Source organism: Canis aureus, chromosome 8 (genome assembly GCF_053574225.1).
Source record: "Canis aureus isolate CA01 chromosome 8, VMU_Caureus_v.1.0, whole genome shotgun sequence".
NCBI classification, from domain to species: Eukaryota; Metazoa; Chordata; class Mammalia; order Carnivora; family Canidae; genus Canis; species Canis aureus.
The window spans coordinates 23353351-23371437 of record NC_135618.1 but is presented as its reverse complement, the minus strand read 5'-3'; the positions used below and the strand labels follow the sequence as shown (position 1 = coordinate 23371437).

The 18087-nt window shown below is 42.1% G+C and overlaps 2 protein-coding genes across 9 annotated transcripts in view; one reads left to right on the top strand and one right to left on the bottom strand.

Moving 5' to 3' along the window:
• TLCD4 (TLC domain containing 4) overlaps positions 1-11185 on the bottom strand; it is a 103437-nt gene extending 92252 nt beyond the window's left edge. Inside the window, exons 1-4 of one of the 6 annotated variants that reach the window (XM_077905523.1) lie at positions 11047-11185; positions 10568-10661; positions 4150-4274; positions 3465-3667 (exon numbers count right to left, since the gene is read on the bottom strand). The gene's annotated coding sequence lies outside the window, so the exon portion shown is untranslated. Of the gene's footprint in view, positions 1-3464; positions 3668-4149; positions 4275-5182; positions 5400-10567; positions 10662-11046 lie in introns of those variants that run through there. The other 5 variants (XM_077905526.1, XM_077905522.1, XM_077905524.1 and 2 more) reach the window with 5 other exon arrangements.
• A 29-nt stretch (positions 11186-11214) lies between these two features.
• The window catches only part of ALG14 (ALG14 UDP-N-acetylglucosaminyltransferase subunit), an 89510-nt gene continuing 82637 nt past the window's right edge, over positions 11215-18087 (top strand). The window contains exons 1-3 of one of the 3 annotated variants that reach the window (XM_077905516.1): positions 11562-11671; positions 12167-12355; positions 16284-16435. In XM_077905516.1, the coding sequence (XP_077761642.1) occupies positions 12298-12355; positions 16284-16435 (210 nt within the window). In that variant the 5' untranslated portion in view covers positions 11562-11671; positions 12167-12297. Of the gene's footprint in view, positions 11415-11561; positions 11672-12166; positions 12356-16283; positions 16436-18087 lie in introns of those variants that run through there. The other 2 variants (XR_013384439.1, XM_077905515.1) reach the window with 2 other exon arrangements.

The following is an 18087-nucleotide window of genomic DNA, read 5'->3' as shown; positions in this document are numbered from 1 at the left end:
CGAGTCAAGGCTAACTTGTTGTAATAGAGACCCCAGAAAGCAGTGGAAATGAAAGTAAAGAAATGAAAAATAAAATAAAGAAGATGAGTGTCTTTCCCTCTCACATAATAGTTGGGCCTAGACTACAGGGCACTCTGTTCTGTGAGGCCATTTAGGACCCAGATTCCTTTTATCTTGTTGTTCCACCCTCTCTTAAGATGTCTCCCTCATCTCAATGGTTGCAGATGGTCACAGACATTTCCATGGAGGAGACGGCAAGCAGTGCAAGGGAAGCTGTTTTCTTTTACAAAGATAAGGCCAAAGTCATACTCACCACTTCCAGTTAGTCTATCAGCAAGAACATCCCCACAAAATCATACCTAGCTATAAAAGAGGACAAGGAGTCTCTGACCGAGCCAACATGCACCAGAAGAGGAGGAATGGAGGTTATGGCAGCAGCCATTCATCTGCCAGAAGAAGTAAGAAAAGATTCCCAAGGTTAAGAACCCTCAGAGGTATAAAAACCAAAATGGGGTATATAAGGATTTTTTTCTTAGAGGGAAAGAGAATGGCAGTATGGAGAAAAAATACAAGAAAAGGAAAACCTAGCTGGTGACTACCTTAGTTTCCATTTTATTTTTTCTAGTATTTTCTAAATATATTTTTAAGCTGTTTTTTTTAAGGGAAGTAGAAAGAAAAACTAAAGAAAAAATTCCAAATAGAACAGTAGTGATGTGAGGAGAATCAGAAGAAAATGGAGTAATGAAAATCAATGGGAGGGAAAAGGTTCAATTACCTGACTGAGAGAAGACAAGAGAGGCTAGAGAAGGAAATACTCTTTGGACTTGAAAATCTAGACATTACTGGTGAATAACAATGGCAGAAACTAGATTGCAGCAAATTAAGAGTGAATATGAACAAAGAAAAATAAGACATCAAACATGGATTAACCTCTTTTAAGAACATTGAGTTTTTAGGAAAAAAGAGATAAGATGACTAGTTATGACTAGTTCCACTTGCATCTGGACTAAGATGAGAACTAATCCCCAGGGACCAAGTTGGGGTATCTGGCTCTGGAGACCAGAGAGGCCCACAGTTTTAGCTCCCTGGCATTATATAATGTGTAACTTGAACAGTTGGAATAGAAAAGCGTTCTGCATGTTAGGTTGGTAAAGTTCTCCCAAAGTTCAGAACTACTCTTGGATATGGTGGTTGAATCCTATAGTAATGGGGTCCTGAGGCCTAAAGAGACAATGCCTCCACCTACCTCCACTGTCATAATCAGTAATTGCCTCTTGTGCATGAGATAGACGGCTTGTTCTCTGGAGAATCGGGGATCCATGCTGGGTGTGGAAATGAAGGACCCAAAACACCTTAGCCACAGCTGGAGTTTGGGCAACCCCCTACTCTTTAGAATATCACGGAGGGGGGCAATACATCAACGAATATGAACAGACAAAAGAGAGATGAATCAGCAACAGTGAAACATAAACTTCAGGCATTTTTGTTTGGCAGATTAAATTGAAAATATGACTCCCCTCCATCCCAAACCCCCATGAAAAGACTCAGAATCAAATTCTAATTAAAGTTGGTGCTGTTTCTTTAAAGTGCCAGAGAATGTAGCAATCTTTGTTCTGATACTATAGGGCCAAAATTATTTTAAAAGGAATATTTCATGGAGAAAGGATTGGATTGGATTGGATTGGATTGTCTCTGAGGAAAAAAAGTGCTATTGCAATGTGTGCTTAAATTTTAGATGGCATAGAGATCACTGTGGTGGGAAGACTAAACAACCATTGGGATATTTACCTTCACCCTTAGTCATGAGACTTAAGGTCATTATCCTCTGGAACCACAAATGACTAAGGGGAAAAAAAAAAAAAAAAAAGAACGCTTATTCAGATGAAGCCTGAGGCATTGGGATATGGAAAAGAAACCAAGGAATAAAAAAAACATCCTCTGATGGGAGGTGGATGAATATTTCTGAAGGACAAGAGGGCCCACCAGACTGAGACTAAGAAGAAATACAACAAAATGGGGAAAAGGCATTTGAAAGCTCCTTTCTTAGGCAGTTTGTTAGGTCTTTTCAGAGAGTTATTGCAGAGCCATATGGTGATGGCTAACAGGGAAGACTGGCTAAGATAGAGCAAACCTAATATACTGCATTTGTTTGTTTCCTTTTGTAGGAGGGGCAAGTCAGGTCAGCACAAATTCAACCAAGTTCTTAACCACTCAGCCACCCTTCAGGTTGGTATATTATAGAGGTATCCTGTATACATAGGACAGTGTCATTCTAGGTCAAGGCCTGTGTCAGTCAATACCTACTTCTCTAGGGTTGAGATGAGAGGGTCCTGCTTCCTCTTTACACTGAGAGGAGCCTCCATATGTGGAGTCCACTAAGAATCGGCTGCCTGGCTACATGCTCAGATGACTACCTCTCAACACCTGAAATACAACTTTGCTTTGTGCTCACCAGAAGGCTTCAGGAAACAGCCCAATTGTGTAAAAACAGGCTGGGAGTGGAAAAACACTCTGGCAAAAGCATAAAGGTGTGGTTAAACACTGGAGTGACATTTTCATGTGGTTGGGCTGTGCCTGGCTGGTAGTTTAAAAGGGTTATGCTGAGCCAGACTGAGGAAGGGTTTTATTGATTTTGCTTTTATTTTTTAATGGGGGAGACTTAAGCTTTGTAGGCTAAGGATAAAGACACGGTGAGAGTCAGTGGTTAGTCAGGAAAGAGAGGGCATAATTGATGGAGGATACTGACCATGGGAGGTTTTGTTTAGTTTATAGCATTTTTTCAGAAAGGGAAATCTAGAGATTCTTTTAAATTTTGAAGTTAAGACGAAGGTACTCCCTAGTTCCCTAGGTAAATACTCATCAAATATTTCAAAGTGGTAAGACTTTCTCAGGTTCATTTGTTATCTTTTATGTTACTCCAAAACAAATAAAACCTGCAAAGATCTCATTGGAGTACTAGAGTGGAAAAGAGAACCTTAAGTTTGGGAAATAGCTAAGTTATCTGAGATTTCTACCAAAAAATATTGTTGGTAAATTAACAACCCTGTCTGTAACAAATTGAGAAGAGATTTCACAATGAATAGGGCACCTAGTCCTGATATAAGGTGAGTAGAACATTAAATAAAGCACAGAGACTGATAAAAAACCAGGTTAGGGATCCCTGGGTGGTGCAGCGGTTTAGCACCTGCCTTTGGCCCGGGGCGCGATCCTGGAGACCCGGGATCAAATCCCACGTCGGGCTCCCGGTGCATGGAGCCTGCTCCTCCCTCTGCCTGTGTCTCTGCCTCTCTCTCTCTCTCTCTCTCTCTGTGTGTGACTATCATAAATAAATAAAAATTTAAAATAAAATAAAATAAAATAAACCAGGTTAAAGGTCACAGTAAGAGTTATTTACCTGCTGTGGTGAAATATATTCTTATACTTTTTTTGTTTACACAAAACTTGCAAGAGAAAATAACACTAACCTTTAAGTAGCACATCTGTATATTTCATTCTTCTTATCCCCTTCTTCTTAATGTGACATGTTTTCTGCATTAAGTGTCTTCCCTAGGTAACATCACCATATTCCTGAAGCCACTAGATGGCCACAGTACATCCACCGGAAATCAAATCAAAGCAGCAGCTGCGATGAGTTAGTGTTAGCGTGGTAAAGCCTCAACTTCCTCACCTACAAAATGGGGATGATAATAATACTTAAGTTCACAGGAAGCTGTGAAAAGTGGTTGAGAAGGTATATAAATGCCTACTGAATGGTAGCCTGCATGTTTTATTATGCATGTGAATTTCACAGGTACAATGTATAGTCAGATAAGAGAGAAGGTACAATCTGTGTGTTTCTAACAAGGACAAAGAGCTCTCTGGCAGCAAAAAAAGGATTTGGGAAAGATAGGGTGGAAAGGGAAGATGTACAATGAAGAAAAGACAGACCCGATTGGCAGGCCAGGCAGAGGCATTGTGGGGAGGGAGGGTTGGGATGAAGAGAAAATTAATTAGCAAGATTTCAAAGAAAAGCAGTATTTAGTGCAGAAATCTAATTGTTTCTGACTTTATTTATAGGTCTAGAATTGAAAATATGGTAACTGAAAATTAAAGGAGCCATTATTGTTGTGGTTGTCATTAATAAACAGTACAATGTGGTGTGATACTTACCGTGATAGTCTGGGAATGTATTTTTAAATAAGATTTTAATGTCTTGCTAAATTTGGAACTGATCAGGCATTTTGTGTGTATAAGGCTGGAGCAAGGAATTTATAAACATATCTGGAAAGATATACCTAAGATAAATGAACATAAAGCAAGAGAATAAAATTAGTGCGTCTAGTAATTTCACTGTAAACTTATCTTAAACAAGGCATGAATCAAGAGTGATTATATACAGAGAGAGAGAGACATGTCTATTTACTCTAATATCCTTTTGGAATGCAATTGAAGAACAAGCTAGAAAACAGAAGCAATTCTTAACTGGAATATGAAAAACCCACTTTAAAAAAATGTTTTTTGGTAGGCTCTACACCCAACATAGGGCTTGAACTCACAATCCCTAGATCAAGAGTCATATGCTCTATCAACTGAGCCAGCCAGGTACCCCTGAAAAGATCACTTTTTAAATATCCTTTGCCTCCTATTTAGCTCCAATTTTATAAAGAAAAAGTCATAGTAGAGTATATTTCTACTTTCCTTTCTTTAATATATAGCACAACAGCTGATATAAATAGATGACAAATACTTTTAATGATACCGTAGAAGGGAAGAGTATGGCTTTCTGGAATACTGACTGCCAATTCCGGGCTCTGTGACCCAGAGCAAATGATTTCTCTGTACCTCAATGTCTTCATTTGTAAAATGGGATCATTATAATGCCTACCTTGTAGGGTATTGTGAGAATTAGTTAATTCATGTTCTGAGTGCCTGGCATATAGGAAGCACACAGTAAATGCCAATTAAATATTAACAATTGCCTTAGCCTTTAAGGGTTAGTATTCAAGGAATCCTAGCACGTGGCTTCATTCGGGAAAAAGCTGCAACTTAAACATGTATTAGTATATTTGACAAGGAAAAAGTCTTGGCTATAGCAAAGATTTGGGTTGTACTGGGACAATTTCTGTCCCCTTTCCTACCACATCTTCCAGAAGATGTCTGTGGCAGTCTGTGGCCCAGACGAAGAACTCCCTTCCAAGTTTACCTTGTCATGGGCAAACATAATGCTGATCAAAGCAGTCTTCCTGGCTCTTGCAGAATAGCTTCAGTCTTTATCCATAATTTACTACTCTCATTAGGCTTCAGGATTGTTGAACTCTGTTGGGAAAGGGCCTACCTGCCAGGGTCCCTAGTGCCCCATGCTCCAAGGCAGCCCATGAAAGCATGGGTTAGGTAGCTTTTCTCTAGGAGGCCCTTTCTCTCTAGGAGGTATGCAATTCACATAGTCAGGGTCATTATGGAGTCACTGCTTGGGTATTAACTGTTACTGCCTTACCACTGTAACCCCAGGACCTAGCCCAGTGAGCTGCACATATTAGGTACTTGCAGAACTGAACCCAAAGAATCGAGAGCCTGCCCTCCACCGTATTTACTTCAAGCCCTAGAAGCCTCCCAGATTAGCATTATCCTGATTATCAAGATATTATTATCTTCATGATTACTTTAAAACTTCTATATTCCCCCAATCTGACACAACTCCTATTCCTCACCACCCTTCAAACCCTTTCACAGCATACTTTGGACCTCCTAATCTGTAACCTGAAAACTTCCCCTCTATCTTCAACTTCTTTTTGAATGACTTCTCCACCTCCCTGCAGAAGCTGAAGACTTGCTCCTCAATATGTCTCTCAAATGGAGGCCATTTGTTTCTCACACATGCACAGGAAGTGGGGAAACTCCTGATCCATATCACTGCTTCCAAATCATTTCTCCTTCTTTCAAAAAAACTAGCTCCTCTGAAGTTCTTGATCATGCAGTTGTACCACCCCAACAGAATATAGACGGCATACTTGTATTAAGGTGAGGATGATTTAATAGAGGTACTATTAACAGAGGTAGGAATGAGGGAAGGAAGGCACAAGGGACAGTGCAGTCACTGAAAGCCAGTAACAGTGGAACTGTCACCATCCCTTGGCCTGAAGGAATAAGGAAAGGGAGCTCTGGGGCCCAGAAGGAGAGAGAGGTGTAGAAGCCATGTTGAAGAGCAGAGACCTTCCATTCAGAGACATGGCCTCCCTGCATCAGATCTACTAAGGCACCCCACTGGCCAAACCCAACCAGAACCCAACAGCAAGGAAAATGTTGACTGAATCCACAGGTTTCAGCTCTCATGGCTTGGAGTGAGGTGGAGAATAAGGAATCTTGAGGGACAAATGAAAGACATCCAGCTTATACCCAAAGGTCTTTTTGGTTGCTATCATCTTCTACACTCTTCTTGAAAACTTGAGCTCATCTTCCTCTCCACCCCTTAGTGACTTTGGCATCCGTGTGCGTGGCCCTTATATCTTTTTCATCCATTCTTATAGTTACGCCCTAAAAACTACTATCAGTAATAACACAATACTGACTTCAAGCATCCCACTTGCTGACCACTGCCTCTTATCTCTACAGTTCACTGGCTCTAGTTCTTTCATTGCTAATTTTCAACCTTCTTTAGGCCTCCAATGCCCTGACTTTTCATTCTGTCACTATTCACCCACTCTCCTACCTTTACCTCCTGTCTTCACTTTCCCACTATGTTCAGAGAAAGTTCCACAGACCTTGCTCCCTTGAGAAGAATCTTATCTTGCTGATGTATTCACCTGTCAAAAATCTAACTTTGGTTAAAGCCAACTATCTGCCTTTTCCAGTGGGGAAAAAGACATAAAATTATGCTGACTGGTTTCTCTCTAAATTTGTTATCACAAGCTTCAAGTGGGCATTCCAATCTCCCCAGAAATCCTACGCCAATCCTTGCGAATGTGCCAATTACTTTTCAAGATGATTATTTCCCAACTTCTTTCTCCTTGAGCCTCTCACTCTCTACCCTGAATCTCCACACACTCATCTATTTACCACCAACTCTATAAACCTCACAGTACCTGCATTATATCCCTGCCTTATACCCTGTTATCTTGGGATAAGGGTCCCTCCTCCTATCAAAGCCCAGTTCCTCCACTTGTGCTACATTCTGACCTTCTTCATCTTTTGAAGAACTTTGTTCCTACTCTCATTCCTTTTCTCTCTTGCATCAATTTTCCTCTATGGGCATTGTCAACATCAAATGAATATGTCCAATAGTTCCCATCTTAAAGTAAGTTTCCTCAATTTCAAATTCTCCATTTCCCATCCAATTTCTCCATTCCCTTTCAAAGAAAAACTTGAAGTAACTGCCCACAGACACTGTATTTCTTCATCTCCCATTCTCTCTTCTGCCCATTTCCAACTGCCTTCTGTAACCACCATTTCATGGAAATGCTGTTCTTGCTTAGATCCTCAGCGACTAATTTAAGTCATGTGATCCCAACTATGAACAGCATGTGATATAGCTAACTGCACTCCCATTCCTGAATCATTCTCTTCTCCTGGTTTTTGTGGATACCACTCTTTTCTGATTTTCCTTCTGTCTCCCTGGCTTTCCCTTCTCTATTTTTCTTGCTGGCTAAAGCCCCTTTATTAGACCTCTAAATGTTAATGACCCCATATTCTTCGCCCAATACTGTAGCCACTAGCCACATGTGTCTATTTCAATTTAAAATAATTTAAGGAAAATTAAGATTCAGTTCCTCAGTTGCACCAGCCACATTTCAAGTGCTCAACAGGCACATGTAGATAGGAAACAACGTGGACATAAAACCTTTCAATCATCGCAGAAAGTTCTATTGCACAAGACTGACCTAAACTCCCTCCCTAGGTGATCACACCCAGTCTCATGGCTTTCAGTACCATGTATATGCTGACTTCTAAATTGAAACCTCTAGCCCTGACCCAAGCTTCAGATTTGTATATGAAACTACCTATTTGACATAACCACTTGTATGTCTAACAGGCTATTCAAACCAACATCCAAAACAGAACACTTTATTTTCATCTTCTCCTCCCCTTTGTCAACCCACAAAAGCTTGTTTCTCTTCCTGTCCATCTATTCTTAGCAAATGACACCATCCAACCACTTTTGAAGTCAAAACTCTAGGAGCCACCCTGATCTCCAATATCGAATCCAACAATGAGTCTTAATGACTCTATAAAATATATCTCAAATCTGCCCTCTTCTACCTCCAGTATCATCTTTCTAGTCTAAGTTTCTCATCTGGGTTATTGTTCTATTTATACGAAATCCACTGTACCTAAATCTAGCACATAGCACGTGCTCATTAAATGTTGATAAATTAACAAGTACAATCCTACTTAACAGCGCAAAATAATCTTAACTTTTTTAATATTCATGAATAATAGAGATTTTCCATAGAAGCTTTAGAAAAATAGATTTAAAAGGATAATAAAAATCACTTCCCAGATAGAACTTTACTTACAATTAGTTATGGCTCAATAGCATTACTCATTGCCAATTTTTTTTTTAAGATTTTATTTATTTATTCATGAGAGACACAGAGAGAGAGGGGCAGAGACAGGCAGAGGGAGAAGCAGGCTCCATGCAGGGAGTCAATGTGGGACTCGATCCCGGGATCACGCCCTGAGCTAAAGGCAGACGCTCAACTGCTGAGCCACCCAGGCGTCCCACTCATTGCCAATTACTAATATTTTTCATGCCTTCACAGCACTATAATTTACTTCTATGCATCTGTAATCTGCATTGGTGGTGCAACTTACTCCTCAAGAGAAATTTTAGTTGCTGCTTGCCACTCAGCCTTGCTTTTCCTGATTAATCCAGTACAGCTTCTTGACCTCTTGATTATCTACACATTTCGTGCCTGTCACAGCCCAGGGATCACTGATTTCGTTTAGGAGTTCCCAAGTTTGTTCCTGTCCCTGCCTGCCACCTAACTCCTCTCTGAACTCAACTTCCTTGTCACGAACACTGAATATTTTGACCCGAGCCTTAATTCAAAATAATCAATAATTCTAAACAATGTCTGCTACTCCTCCCTCTTTGATTCACTGCATTTACTGGCAGCCCCTAAAAGCTTGATCATCCTCATTCATTCCAGCTGCATGCCAATGTGGTCAAGCTGGTTATTTCCTACAGATACAGGTAATTATAGAATTGAGGTGATGGGGTAAAGGAGAGTGCAAGGGTGTCTTCTGAGACCTGCAGTCTAGTAATTATTAATATGCCTGACATCTGCATTACCTGTGTTGGGTTACAAAGCCATCTGGGACACAACATTTTCACAGCAATCCAAACGCTATTATTTGCCTAACCAACAATCATCTCTCCTTTACCCTCCTCCAACTTCCTTCTCTCCAAGAGACCATTGTGTTCAGTACCCACCCTCCAACCAACAGCTGGATACAACAGGTATGTTGTATGCCATGCTCCACCCTACCCAAGCAAGCTTTGAGGTCTCATCCCTTTTATGAATAAGCAAGTGACATAAATATGGCCAGAGAGCATGAAAGAAAGTTGGCTGTAAGGGATTCAGGCAAAAGTTTCCTCACCCCTTAAAAAAAAAAAAAAAAAAAAAAAAAAAAAGACCCAATGACAAGATAATGTCCTTTTTTTGGCTCTGGAGATTTCCCCCATCTGCATGTAATTTCTGAGACGCTAACATCTTCTTTGAAGTATAAGGGGCGAGCCTTACGTTGAAGACATTGCTGGGAATGGCAGAGTGGGCAGATGAAAGAAAACTACAACCTTTGTAATATACTTAAGTTGTTTTTTATACTGTGCCAGAGGCTCTGGACTTTGAACTATGTATTTATAAGCCCAGGGGATTCTGATTCCATTAAAATTTGAGGCACTGACTTCTAAGCCCACAACTATAAACCTTCTCCACCACTTCCTAGCTAAGAAATCCTAGGCAAATCATTGAACTTTTATAGAACCCGTGTCTTTATCGTTAAAGAGGGAAATAATATTCACCTTTTGGCCTCATTGTGAGGGTGTAGGGTTAAGAGGATTTGATTGGAAGACTGAATATGGGAAGCGCTGTGAAAATGATGCTACCAAGTCCCTGAATGCTTCTCAGACTTGCCTGCTGATAGAAATTGATACACTGCTTAGATGACCTGATCCCAGGCCTCTCCTGAGGGACTGCATTTTAAGAGACACATTCTAGGCTCCAGGGAAGTGTGATCATCAAGCAAGTCTGGAGCAAAGGAATACACGATGTAATACTCCTATGCGGAGTTAGCATTTCTGGTTTCTGAATCTCCATCTGCCACTATCCCTTGAGCAAGCGGTTTCATCTTTCGGGACCTGTTCATTCATCTGTATACTTGCCCTGTCTAACCTGTAGTGTGCACGGGACTGATGATGAATTACACTTGGGGTGAGGGGGCTTCTGTAATCTCAGTTATTTTTATATTGCTGAAATGCGGGTCAAATAGGCCTCAAAAGATTAGCAAAATTGGGACTGGCGGAGGTGCTGGCTTTGTGGTAAAATTAACTGAGTATTAACTGTAGGCGCTGCCTTCTCTCTCCTGCTACCTTGAGTCACTGAGCTTCCACTCCTCTCAGGATCATGGCATAGCTGGAGGTGATCGCGCTCGGCCACTCGGATCACAAAGATCTGTGACGACGCCTAGAAAAGTTAAAAACACGAGTGTCGGGAAAGAGATTGAGATGAGGGCCTTACATTCAATTTTTTCGTACTAAAGTAGCTTTTACTGGCAAGTACGGTCTGCACGTGCAACAGAAACACTTCCTCCGGCATTTAAAGAGGAGGAAGGGGAAGGAAGGAGAGGGAAAGGGGGGAGGGGAGGGCAGAGGAGAGAAGGGGAGGAGGAGGGAGGAGAAGAGAGGGGGAGGGGGGAGGGAAGCGAGGGAGGGAGGGAGGAAGGAGGGTTGGAAGGCAGAATGAAGACAGGCGGCGTATGCTATCGGCCTCAGGTGGAATTCCGAGTCAGCGGCGCCGGACACCTCCGACTTGGGAGCTCCGGAGCCCTGGGGCGCACAGGTGGCCTGACCTCGTCACGGCAGGAAATCACACTTGTCTGGCGCTGAAGCTGCCGAACTTCAGTCCGTGCGCGGGAGCAGCCGCGCGGCACTTCCGCCCGCCGCCCCAGCTCCTCCCGGCGCCGGCAAGCCCCGCCCCCGGGCCCGCCCCGCCCCGCCCCGCCCCGGGTGCGTCTCCGCGGCGCCCGTACTTCTTGAACTTTGACCGCGGCTGAGGGTGGTGCGCATGCGCCCTGTCTCCGCATGGCGAGCGTCCTTCTCCTGGCGGCGGCGGGAGCTGCGGGGGCCGCGCTGCTGGCGCTGCGGCTGTGGGTTGTGCTCCGTAGTCGCGCCCCCGGGCCGCGTCAGTCTCTCAGTCTCTTGGTGGTGGCTGGGTCCGGTAAGTATTGGGGCGTGACCGTCGAGCCTGGGTCGCTCACTACAAACCCCAGAGTACACCGCGGCGCTCTCCTCTAGTCTCTTTAGCCGTTTTCGGAGCGTTGCCTGCTGGGATTTGTAGTCCCCCCCCCCCCTCCGTATTACCGGACCCGGTCCGCGCGGCCGGTGCAAAAGGCTGGTTTGCAGACGCGGCGCAGGCATCTTTTAATGACAAATGAGTGACTTACGCTGGTCTGTAATTAAGCTTCCACGTGGCCTGTATCCTTCTGACTAATCATCATTGAGCAGAAAGGACGCAGAAGCCTCATGACGCTAACGTGCAATCTTCCGGAGTAAAAAATTGCTGCTTTGCATTATTAATCGAGGCATTTTGTCTTTAGTTTAGGGATCACCAATACTACATGGCAATTGAGGGAAAGTGAATTGTCACATTTATAAAATACACAAATCCATGAGGATAGAGACAACATAGAAAATACACATTTCAGAATATGGTGTCAGACTGTGAACAACAAGCTGCTGTGTCAGGAAATACAATTTAAGAGTATTTAGATTTAACAATTTAATTTTACCAACTCGGCAGGCCCTCACAATTTTAAATGGGGCAAGTTCTGACAGAGACAGATAAATTGTGTGCATTTAGAGATGCTAGGAGACTGTATCCACCTAGAATAGTGTTTATAGTATGAGCAAGTGTTCTAAACTTATGTTCAAGTATAATTCATTATTTTCATTCACTTAACGTATATTGAGCTACAAGAGAGGCCAGGCCCTATAGGCTAAGCTCTGGAGACAGCAAAGCCGACTACTGCTACTACTTGTCACAGAGTGGAGACCAGGTACTGAAGCCATGTGAAAGGTACAAGGATATCACAGCGAATGACATGGAGGTCGTGGAAAAACTATCAGAAAACAACGAAAATAGAAAACAAAACAAAACAGGTATTCAGCTATAACCTGGGGAGTACAGACTGCTATGGAAGTCTCCTGGAAGGGCACCATTTTCTCTGAACCTGCAAAGTGCTGTCTAAACTGGGACTTGAAAGATGACCAGGAAGCAACCAAGGAAGAGGGTCAACCAAAGAAAGTGGGACCTGGGGCTCTGAGGACTGGGAGGGTGTGAAGAGAAGTTGATAGCGCTTGGAGTGGTCAGAGGTGCGAGGGCACTGTTGCTTGGAGTTCCATAGGGAGCCCTAAGCCCAGTCCAGATCCCAAAGGGCGCTGTAAACCATCCTCTCTAAAGCTATCAGCACCACTCCACTGCTTCACATCACCTAGGGGTTAGGACCCTATGCTCTAGCTTGACGTAATCCTGGAATTGAATCACATCTCTGCCCCTTACTAACTTGATCTTGGGCAAATTAGTTAACCCCACTGAGCTTCCTGTTCCCACCTTAAAAAATATGAGATGAGGGCAGCCCCGGGTGGCTCAGCGATTTAGGGTTTGGTGCCTGCTCTTGGCCCTGGGCATGATCCAGGAGACCCGTATTGAGTCCCACGTCAGGCTCCCTGCATGGAGCCTGCTTCTCCCTCTGCCTGTGTCTCATGAATAAATAAATAAAATCTTTAAAAAAATATATGAGATGAAAGGAGGTGATGAGAGATTAAATGTGGTGGTATTAAAAGTGTATAGCAAATGCTTGACATATAATAAGCATTTAATAAATGGTGACTGTTGTTAATCCTGGTAGCAAAGGGGCTTTTAAAATACTTTTGAGTGGAGAGTGACCCAGTTAAATCTAAGCTTTTACAAAGATCATTCAGCTTGCATTGTCACAATGTTTTGACAAAGACTGAGGTAGGGAGACTTCTGGTTTGCAAGTGGGAGGTGAACGAAGGAAAGGCTCAAGAATGATGTCCAGGTTTCTGTCTTGAACGAATGGATGAATGGATGTTGGAGCCATTCACTTGACAGTATTAGATTTGGTGGACTGGGAACCAAAATTAAAATTGAGAATTAGTCTGGCAAGTGGTGCCTTTGTCATTCACACCATTCAAGGTAGGGGGAGGTCAAGGACCTCAAAGAATCATCCAAGTCAAAGAAAGACTTGTGATCAGACAAATAATAGTTCATGCCCAGAATTTTGGAGGAGTCAGGAAGGCATTTTCAGTATTTACCTTTGAATACCAAAAAATGTCTAGTCTTTTAGATTTCCATAAAATATTATTAATCAACCACATATATTCAAAGAATATCAATAAAAATAACAAATTTTCTTTGAAATCCTGTATGATTTCCTTAGGCAGATTTTAGATTTCATACCAAAGGCTCATCTACCTGTGCATTCAATAATAGGAGTGCCTACTATTTTCAAGCCACTGGAGATCAGCAGTAACAAAATGAACAGAAGTCCCTGCCATCATCGTGCTTACCTTCTAGTGGAACAAGGGTTAGAGGAGACAAAAACAAAAGAAATAAATAGACTGTATATTAAATTAAATGGTGATAAATACTATGAGGTAAGGAAAGGAGGTGGCATTTTAGATGGAAGTGTAAGGGAAAGCCTCCTCAGGGAGATGACAGCTATCAAACACAAGGAGGCCAGAGCGGCTGGAGTAGACATAAGCCAGGCCCATGAGGATAAAAAGTAAGGGGTCAAATTACGAGATGCCTCTTATTGAATGTGAGAATGGAATCCCCTGGAGGGTTTTGAGCAGAGGTAAATAATTTGATCAACTCTCCCTAAAGGATCACACTGGATACTGTATTGAGGATAGACTGATACCTTGAATAGACAGGTGGAGCTAGGAGAGCAGATCAGGAATTTGTGGTCATAGTTGATGTGAAGATGATGTGGCCTGGTGCAGGGTAGTAGCCAAGGAGATGATGAGAAGGGATTGGATTCTGAATGTATTTTAAGATAGGGTAGACCTGAGAAGATTTTGTTCCCAAAGAATATATCTTAATAAATAAAAGAGTAAAATGGAAGATAAAGCCCATCATTTTAATGACTTTATTCAATGGCAAGGTTAAATCTTCAAAGAATGTATTCAGTAAATGTTTCCTTTTAAAAAAAGAAAAGACGGGACGACTGGGTGGCTCTGAGCATCTGCCTTTGGCTCAGAGCATGATCCCAGGGTTCTGGGATCGAGTCCACATCCGGCTCCCTGCATGGACCCTGCTTCTCCCTCTGCCTGTGTCTCTGCCTCTCTGTGTGTTTCTCATGAATAAATAAATAAAATCTTTAAAAAAAATAAAATAAAAAAAGAAAAGACTGTTAAAGCAGGTATAATGAAGTTTTAATTGCAATGGAAAATGGGAGTATTATCCCTTTTATCCTTAATTGGTCCAGCTGTGAAAACAAGTACCTGCTTTGCAAACTACATTTTCTCAAGGCTAAAAACAAAAATACTAAAATGAATGTAAATCAGATGGTGTAAATTACATGCCCCAGAAGAGAAGATGAGTGACAAATTATAAAGTATGGTTCTGATTCCTCCTCACTACATAATATATGCCAGTTTTATTTCTATATCTAATTCCTTCTGGAACCTAAAGAGCAATCCTTCCCTTTCTTCTAAAAGAAAATACGTGTGGAGAAACCAGACACTTAATTTGTTTGATTATCCTTCTAGATGTTCACTACTGAAAGCACTTCCATACAACAGTAACAGTGGGGGAGAGTTTAGCAGATGGGGGAAACAGTGTGACCAGAGGCAAGGAGGAGGTAACAAATAAAAACACAGAGAAAGTTAAGGACATCAACTTGGCTGAGGCTGAGATATTGTGAAGTGAAACAAAATAGGTATAATAGGGCTTATTGAGAAAGAGTTTGATTGCTTTGCTTAAATGCTATATAGTTAATGCGAGAGGTTGATGTTCTTTTGGGGTTTTTTTCCCCCATGAAGGAAACCTCAGTGTATACAACTTTTAAATTCATGATTTTGAAATTAAAGTATTAAAATTTTGGAGATCATACAGTTTCAAAAACTGAACAGGTGTTTGGTGAAGCAAGTGAATATTTGACCTGTAGGGTGCTGAGACCTCTCTTTGGAGTGGGGGTTACAGCAAGAAATGGAAGTCTTCCCTAGGAAGCCCCAAGCCCTGTGGGTCAGTGCTCATGTCTCCATGACGTCACATCTCAGCACAGAAACCCTCAGTGACCATCTTGACATTTTCCAGCCTACTTTCCTGATCTCTATTCCCTTATCCTTCTTTGCAGTATTCCCACCATTCCTTGAACACACATCTCAGCTCTTGCCATCTCATGTCCTAATAATCCTGCTTCTACCTAGGGGCGCCCTGCTCCTATTTGTCCATTAGTTTCACCTTTCAAGTCCTCTCAGCCTTTACCAGGCATCTTCCTTCCTCTTAAAGATTGTTTTGTTGTAACCATTTGCTCGCCTCCCCTCTGCCCCCATTTATATTTTGCATGCTGTCTTGTATCACTCTTTCTTTGTCTGTGTGTGCCTTTCCCTTCTTCTACCAGGCTTCTTGATAACAGGAGTTGTGTCTTTTACTTCTTTGTGCCTTCCTTAGCACCTACTGCTAGTGCCAATTTTATTTTTATATAGTTATTATCTTCTTCCCCCATATAAAAGTAGTATTTATACAAGGGCATAGATTAGTGTTTCCAAATGTTCCTTTCGTAAATACGTAAAACATAACATTAGTATAACATAGTCAAATAAATATGTCCATTGGGGGTTTCTCTTTTTTTTAAGGTTTTATTTAAATCCCAGTTAGTTAACACCACGTACTATTAGTTTCAGGTGTACAATGGAGTGATTGAACACTTCCATACAACACCCAGTGCTCATCATAAGTGCCCTCCTTAATCCCCATCACCTATATCACCCACCCACCCCCACCCCTCTGGTAACCACAGTGTGGGTTTCTTAATCTTAAACCTTCCAATATTTTTTCCAGGTGGGCACACCACTGAGATCCTGCGGCTGCTTGAGAAGCTATCCAATGCTTACTCTCCTAGACATTATATCATTGCTGATACTGATGAAATGAGTGCCCATAAAATAAATTCTTTTGAACTAGACCGAGCTGACAGAGACCCCAATACCATGGTAAGTGATCATTTCTATTTCTAAGAAAGTTAAAAGTTGAATATTGGGTTGAATTTATCTCTGGAAACAATCTTGTGGCACCACAGTTCCCTGCCCACCCAGTGCAGTCAAGTGTTTATTGCTGATGAAATACATTTACTCTGCTACTAAAAGATAAGAATTTCTTTAAAATACATCTTCAAGGGGTGCCTGGGTGGCTCATTTGGTTAAGCCTTCAGCTCAGGTCATGATCCCAGGGTCCTGGGATTAAGCCTCATGTTGGGCTCTCTGTTCAGTGGGGAGCCTGCTTCTCTCCCTCTCCCTCTGCAGCTCCCCTTGATTGTGCTTGCTCTCTCGCTCCCTCTCTGTCAAATAAATAAATAAAGTCTTTAAAAAAAAGAAAATACATCTTTAAGTGGTAGCTTAATCTCTTATATTCTTTTAAATAGAGGAAATTGTTTTTTCAGTTAATTCCCACTGGGAAAATTTTAACTTACATAAAGCATATAGTGCATCTGCTTTCTGGCTCTTCACTAAAATTCTTCATCAATATATTACATTTCTTTTTTTTTTTTTTTTAAAGATTTTATTTATTCATGAGAGACAGAGAGAGAGAGAGAGAGAGAGGCAGAGACACAGGCAGAGGGAGAAGCAGGATCCATGCAGGAAGCCCGATTATCCCAGGACCCCAGGGTTAGTGTCCTGAGCCAAAGGCAGATGCTCAACCACTGAGCCACCGAGGCGTCCCAATATATTGCATTTCTTGATGATGTATCTATGACTGTAGTAGTCATAGATATATCAAATCGTATTTGTACCTGCCTTTAAAATTACTTCTGTTTCTGGTTGCTCACTTCAGTTTAGCATTTTTGTCAGAATTAGGGGTAAAAGAACAAAAGTGAAACTACTTCTTTATGAAGGAAGAAAACTCAAACTGTTCCTCGCATCGTTTGTCTCCATCCTTCCCTCCCTTTGATACCTGCCCAGCCATGACGCAGCAACAAGGTAGTTCAAGGGTGGAAGGCAGCTTAGGCTACTCGAAGTGTTTCTCTGTGCTTTTTGGACTTGGGGACCCAGAAGATGGAGACAGTCTTTCTTTGGGGGCAAACCCTATAAACTAAAATTTGAGAGCTGCTGGCAGGCATGTTTTCACCTGGTGAGTAAAGATAAACTACAGTTGGAGGAAAGAATGAGGTTAATACACAGGAAGAATAAAATGAGCAAACAGGTGGTAAGTTCTGCCCTCAGTAACCCCAGGGGTCCAGTTGCATCTGTGTGGGAAAATGGGGATCCAGCAATATCACCCATCTCCCCCTGCCCCTCATTTCTGCTCTCACCTCCTCACCCCATACCACTGCCAGGCTCTTCTAAAGCCTCTTTCAGTTGAGTTTTGGTCAGTCATAAACAGGATCCCTAAAGCACTGTTAAAATGTATTCTTGGAAATTCCATGTCAAACAAGAATCTGCCTGCTGTTATTCAGCCATAACAAGGTGCTGTGGTCTGTTTCTTCTATGTGGAGGATGAGCCAAGTGCTTTATTTCTGTTTTAGGAATCGATACTGTATCTGTTTCTTATGGCCTCTATAACAAAGTACCACAGATGGGGCGCGGGTGGGGGGGTGGGGGGTTGGCTAGGCCAAGTTCCTGCTGGAGGCCCTCAGGGGAGAGTTCCT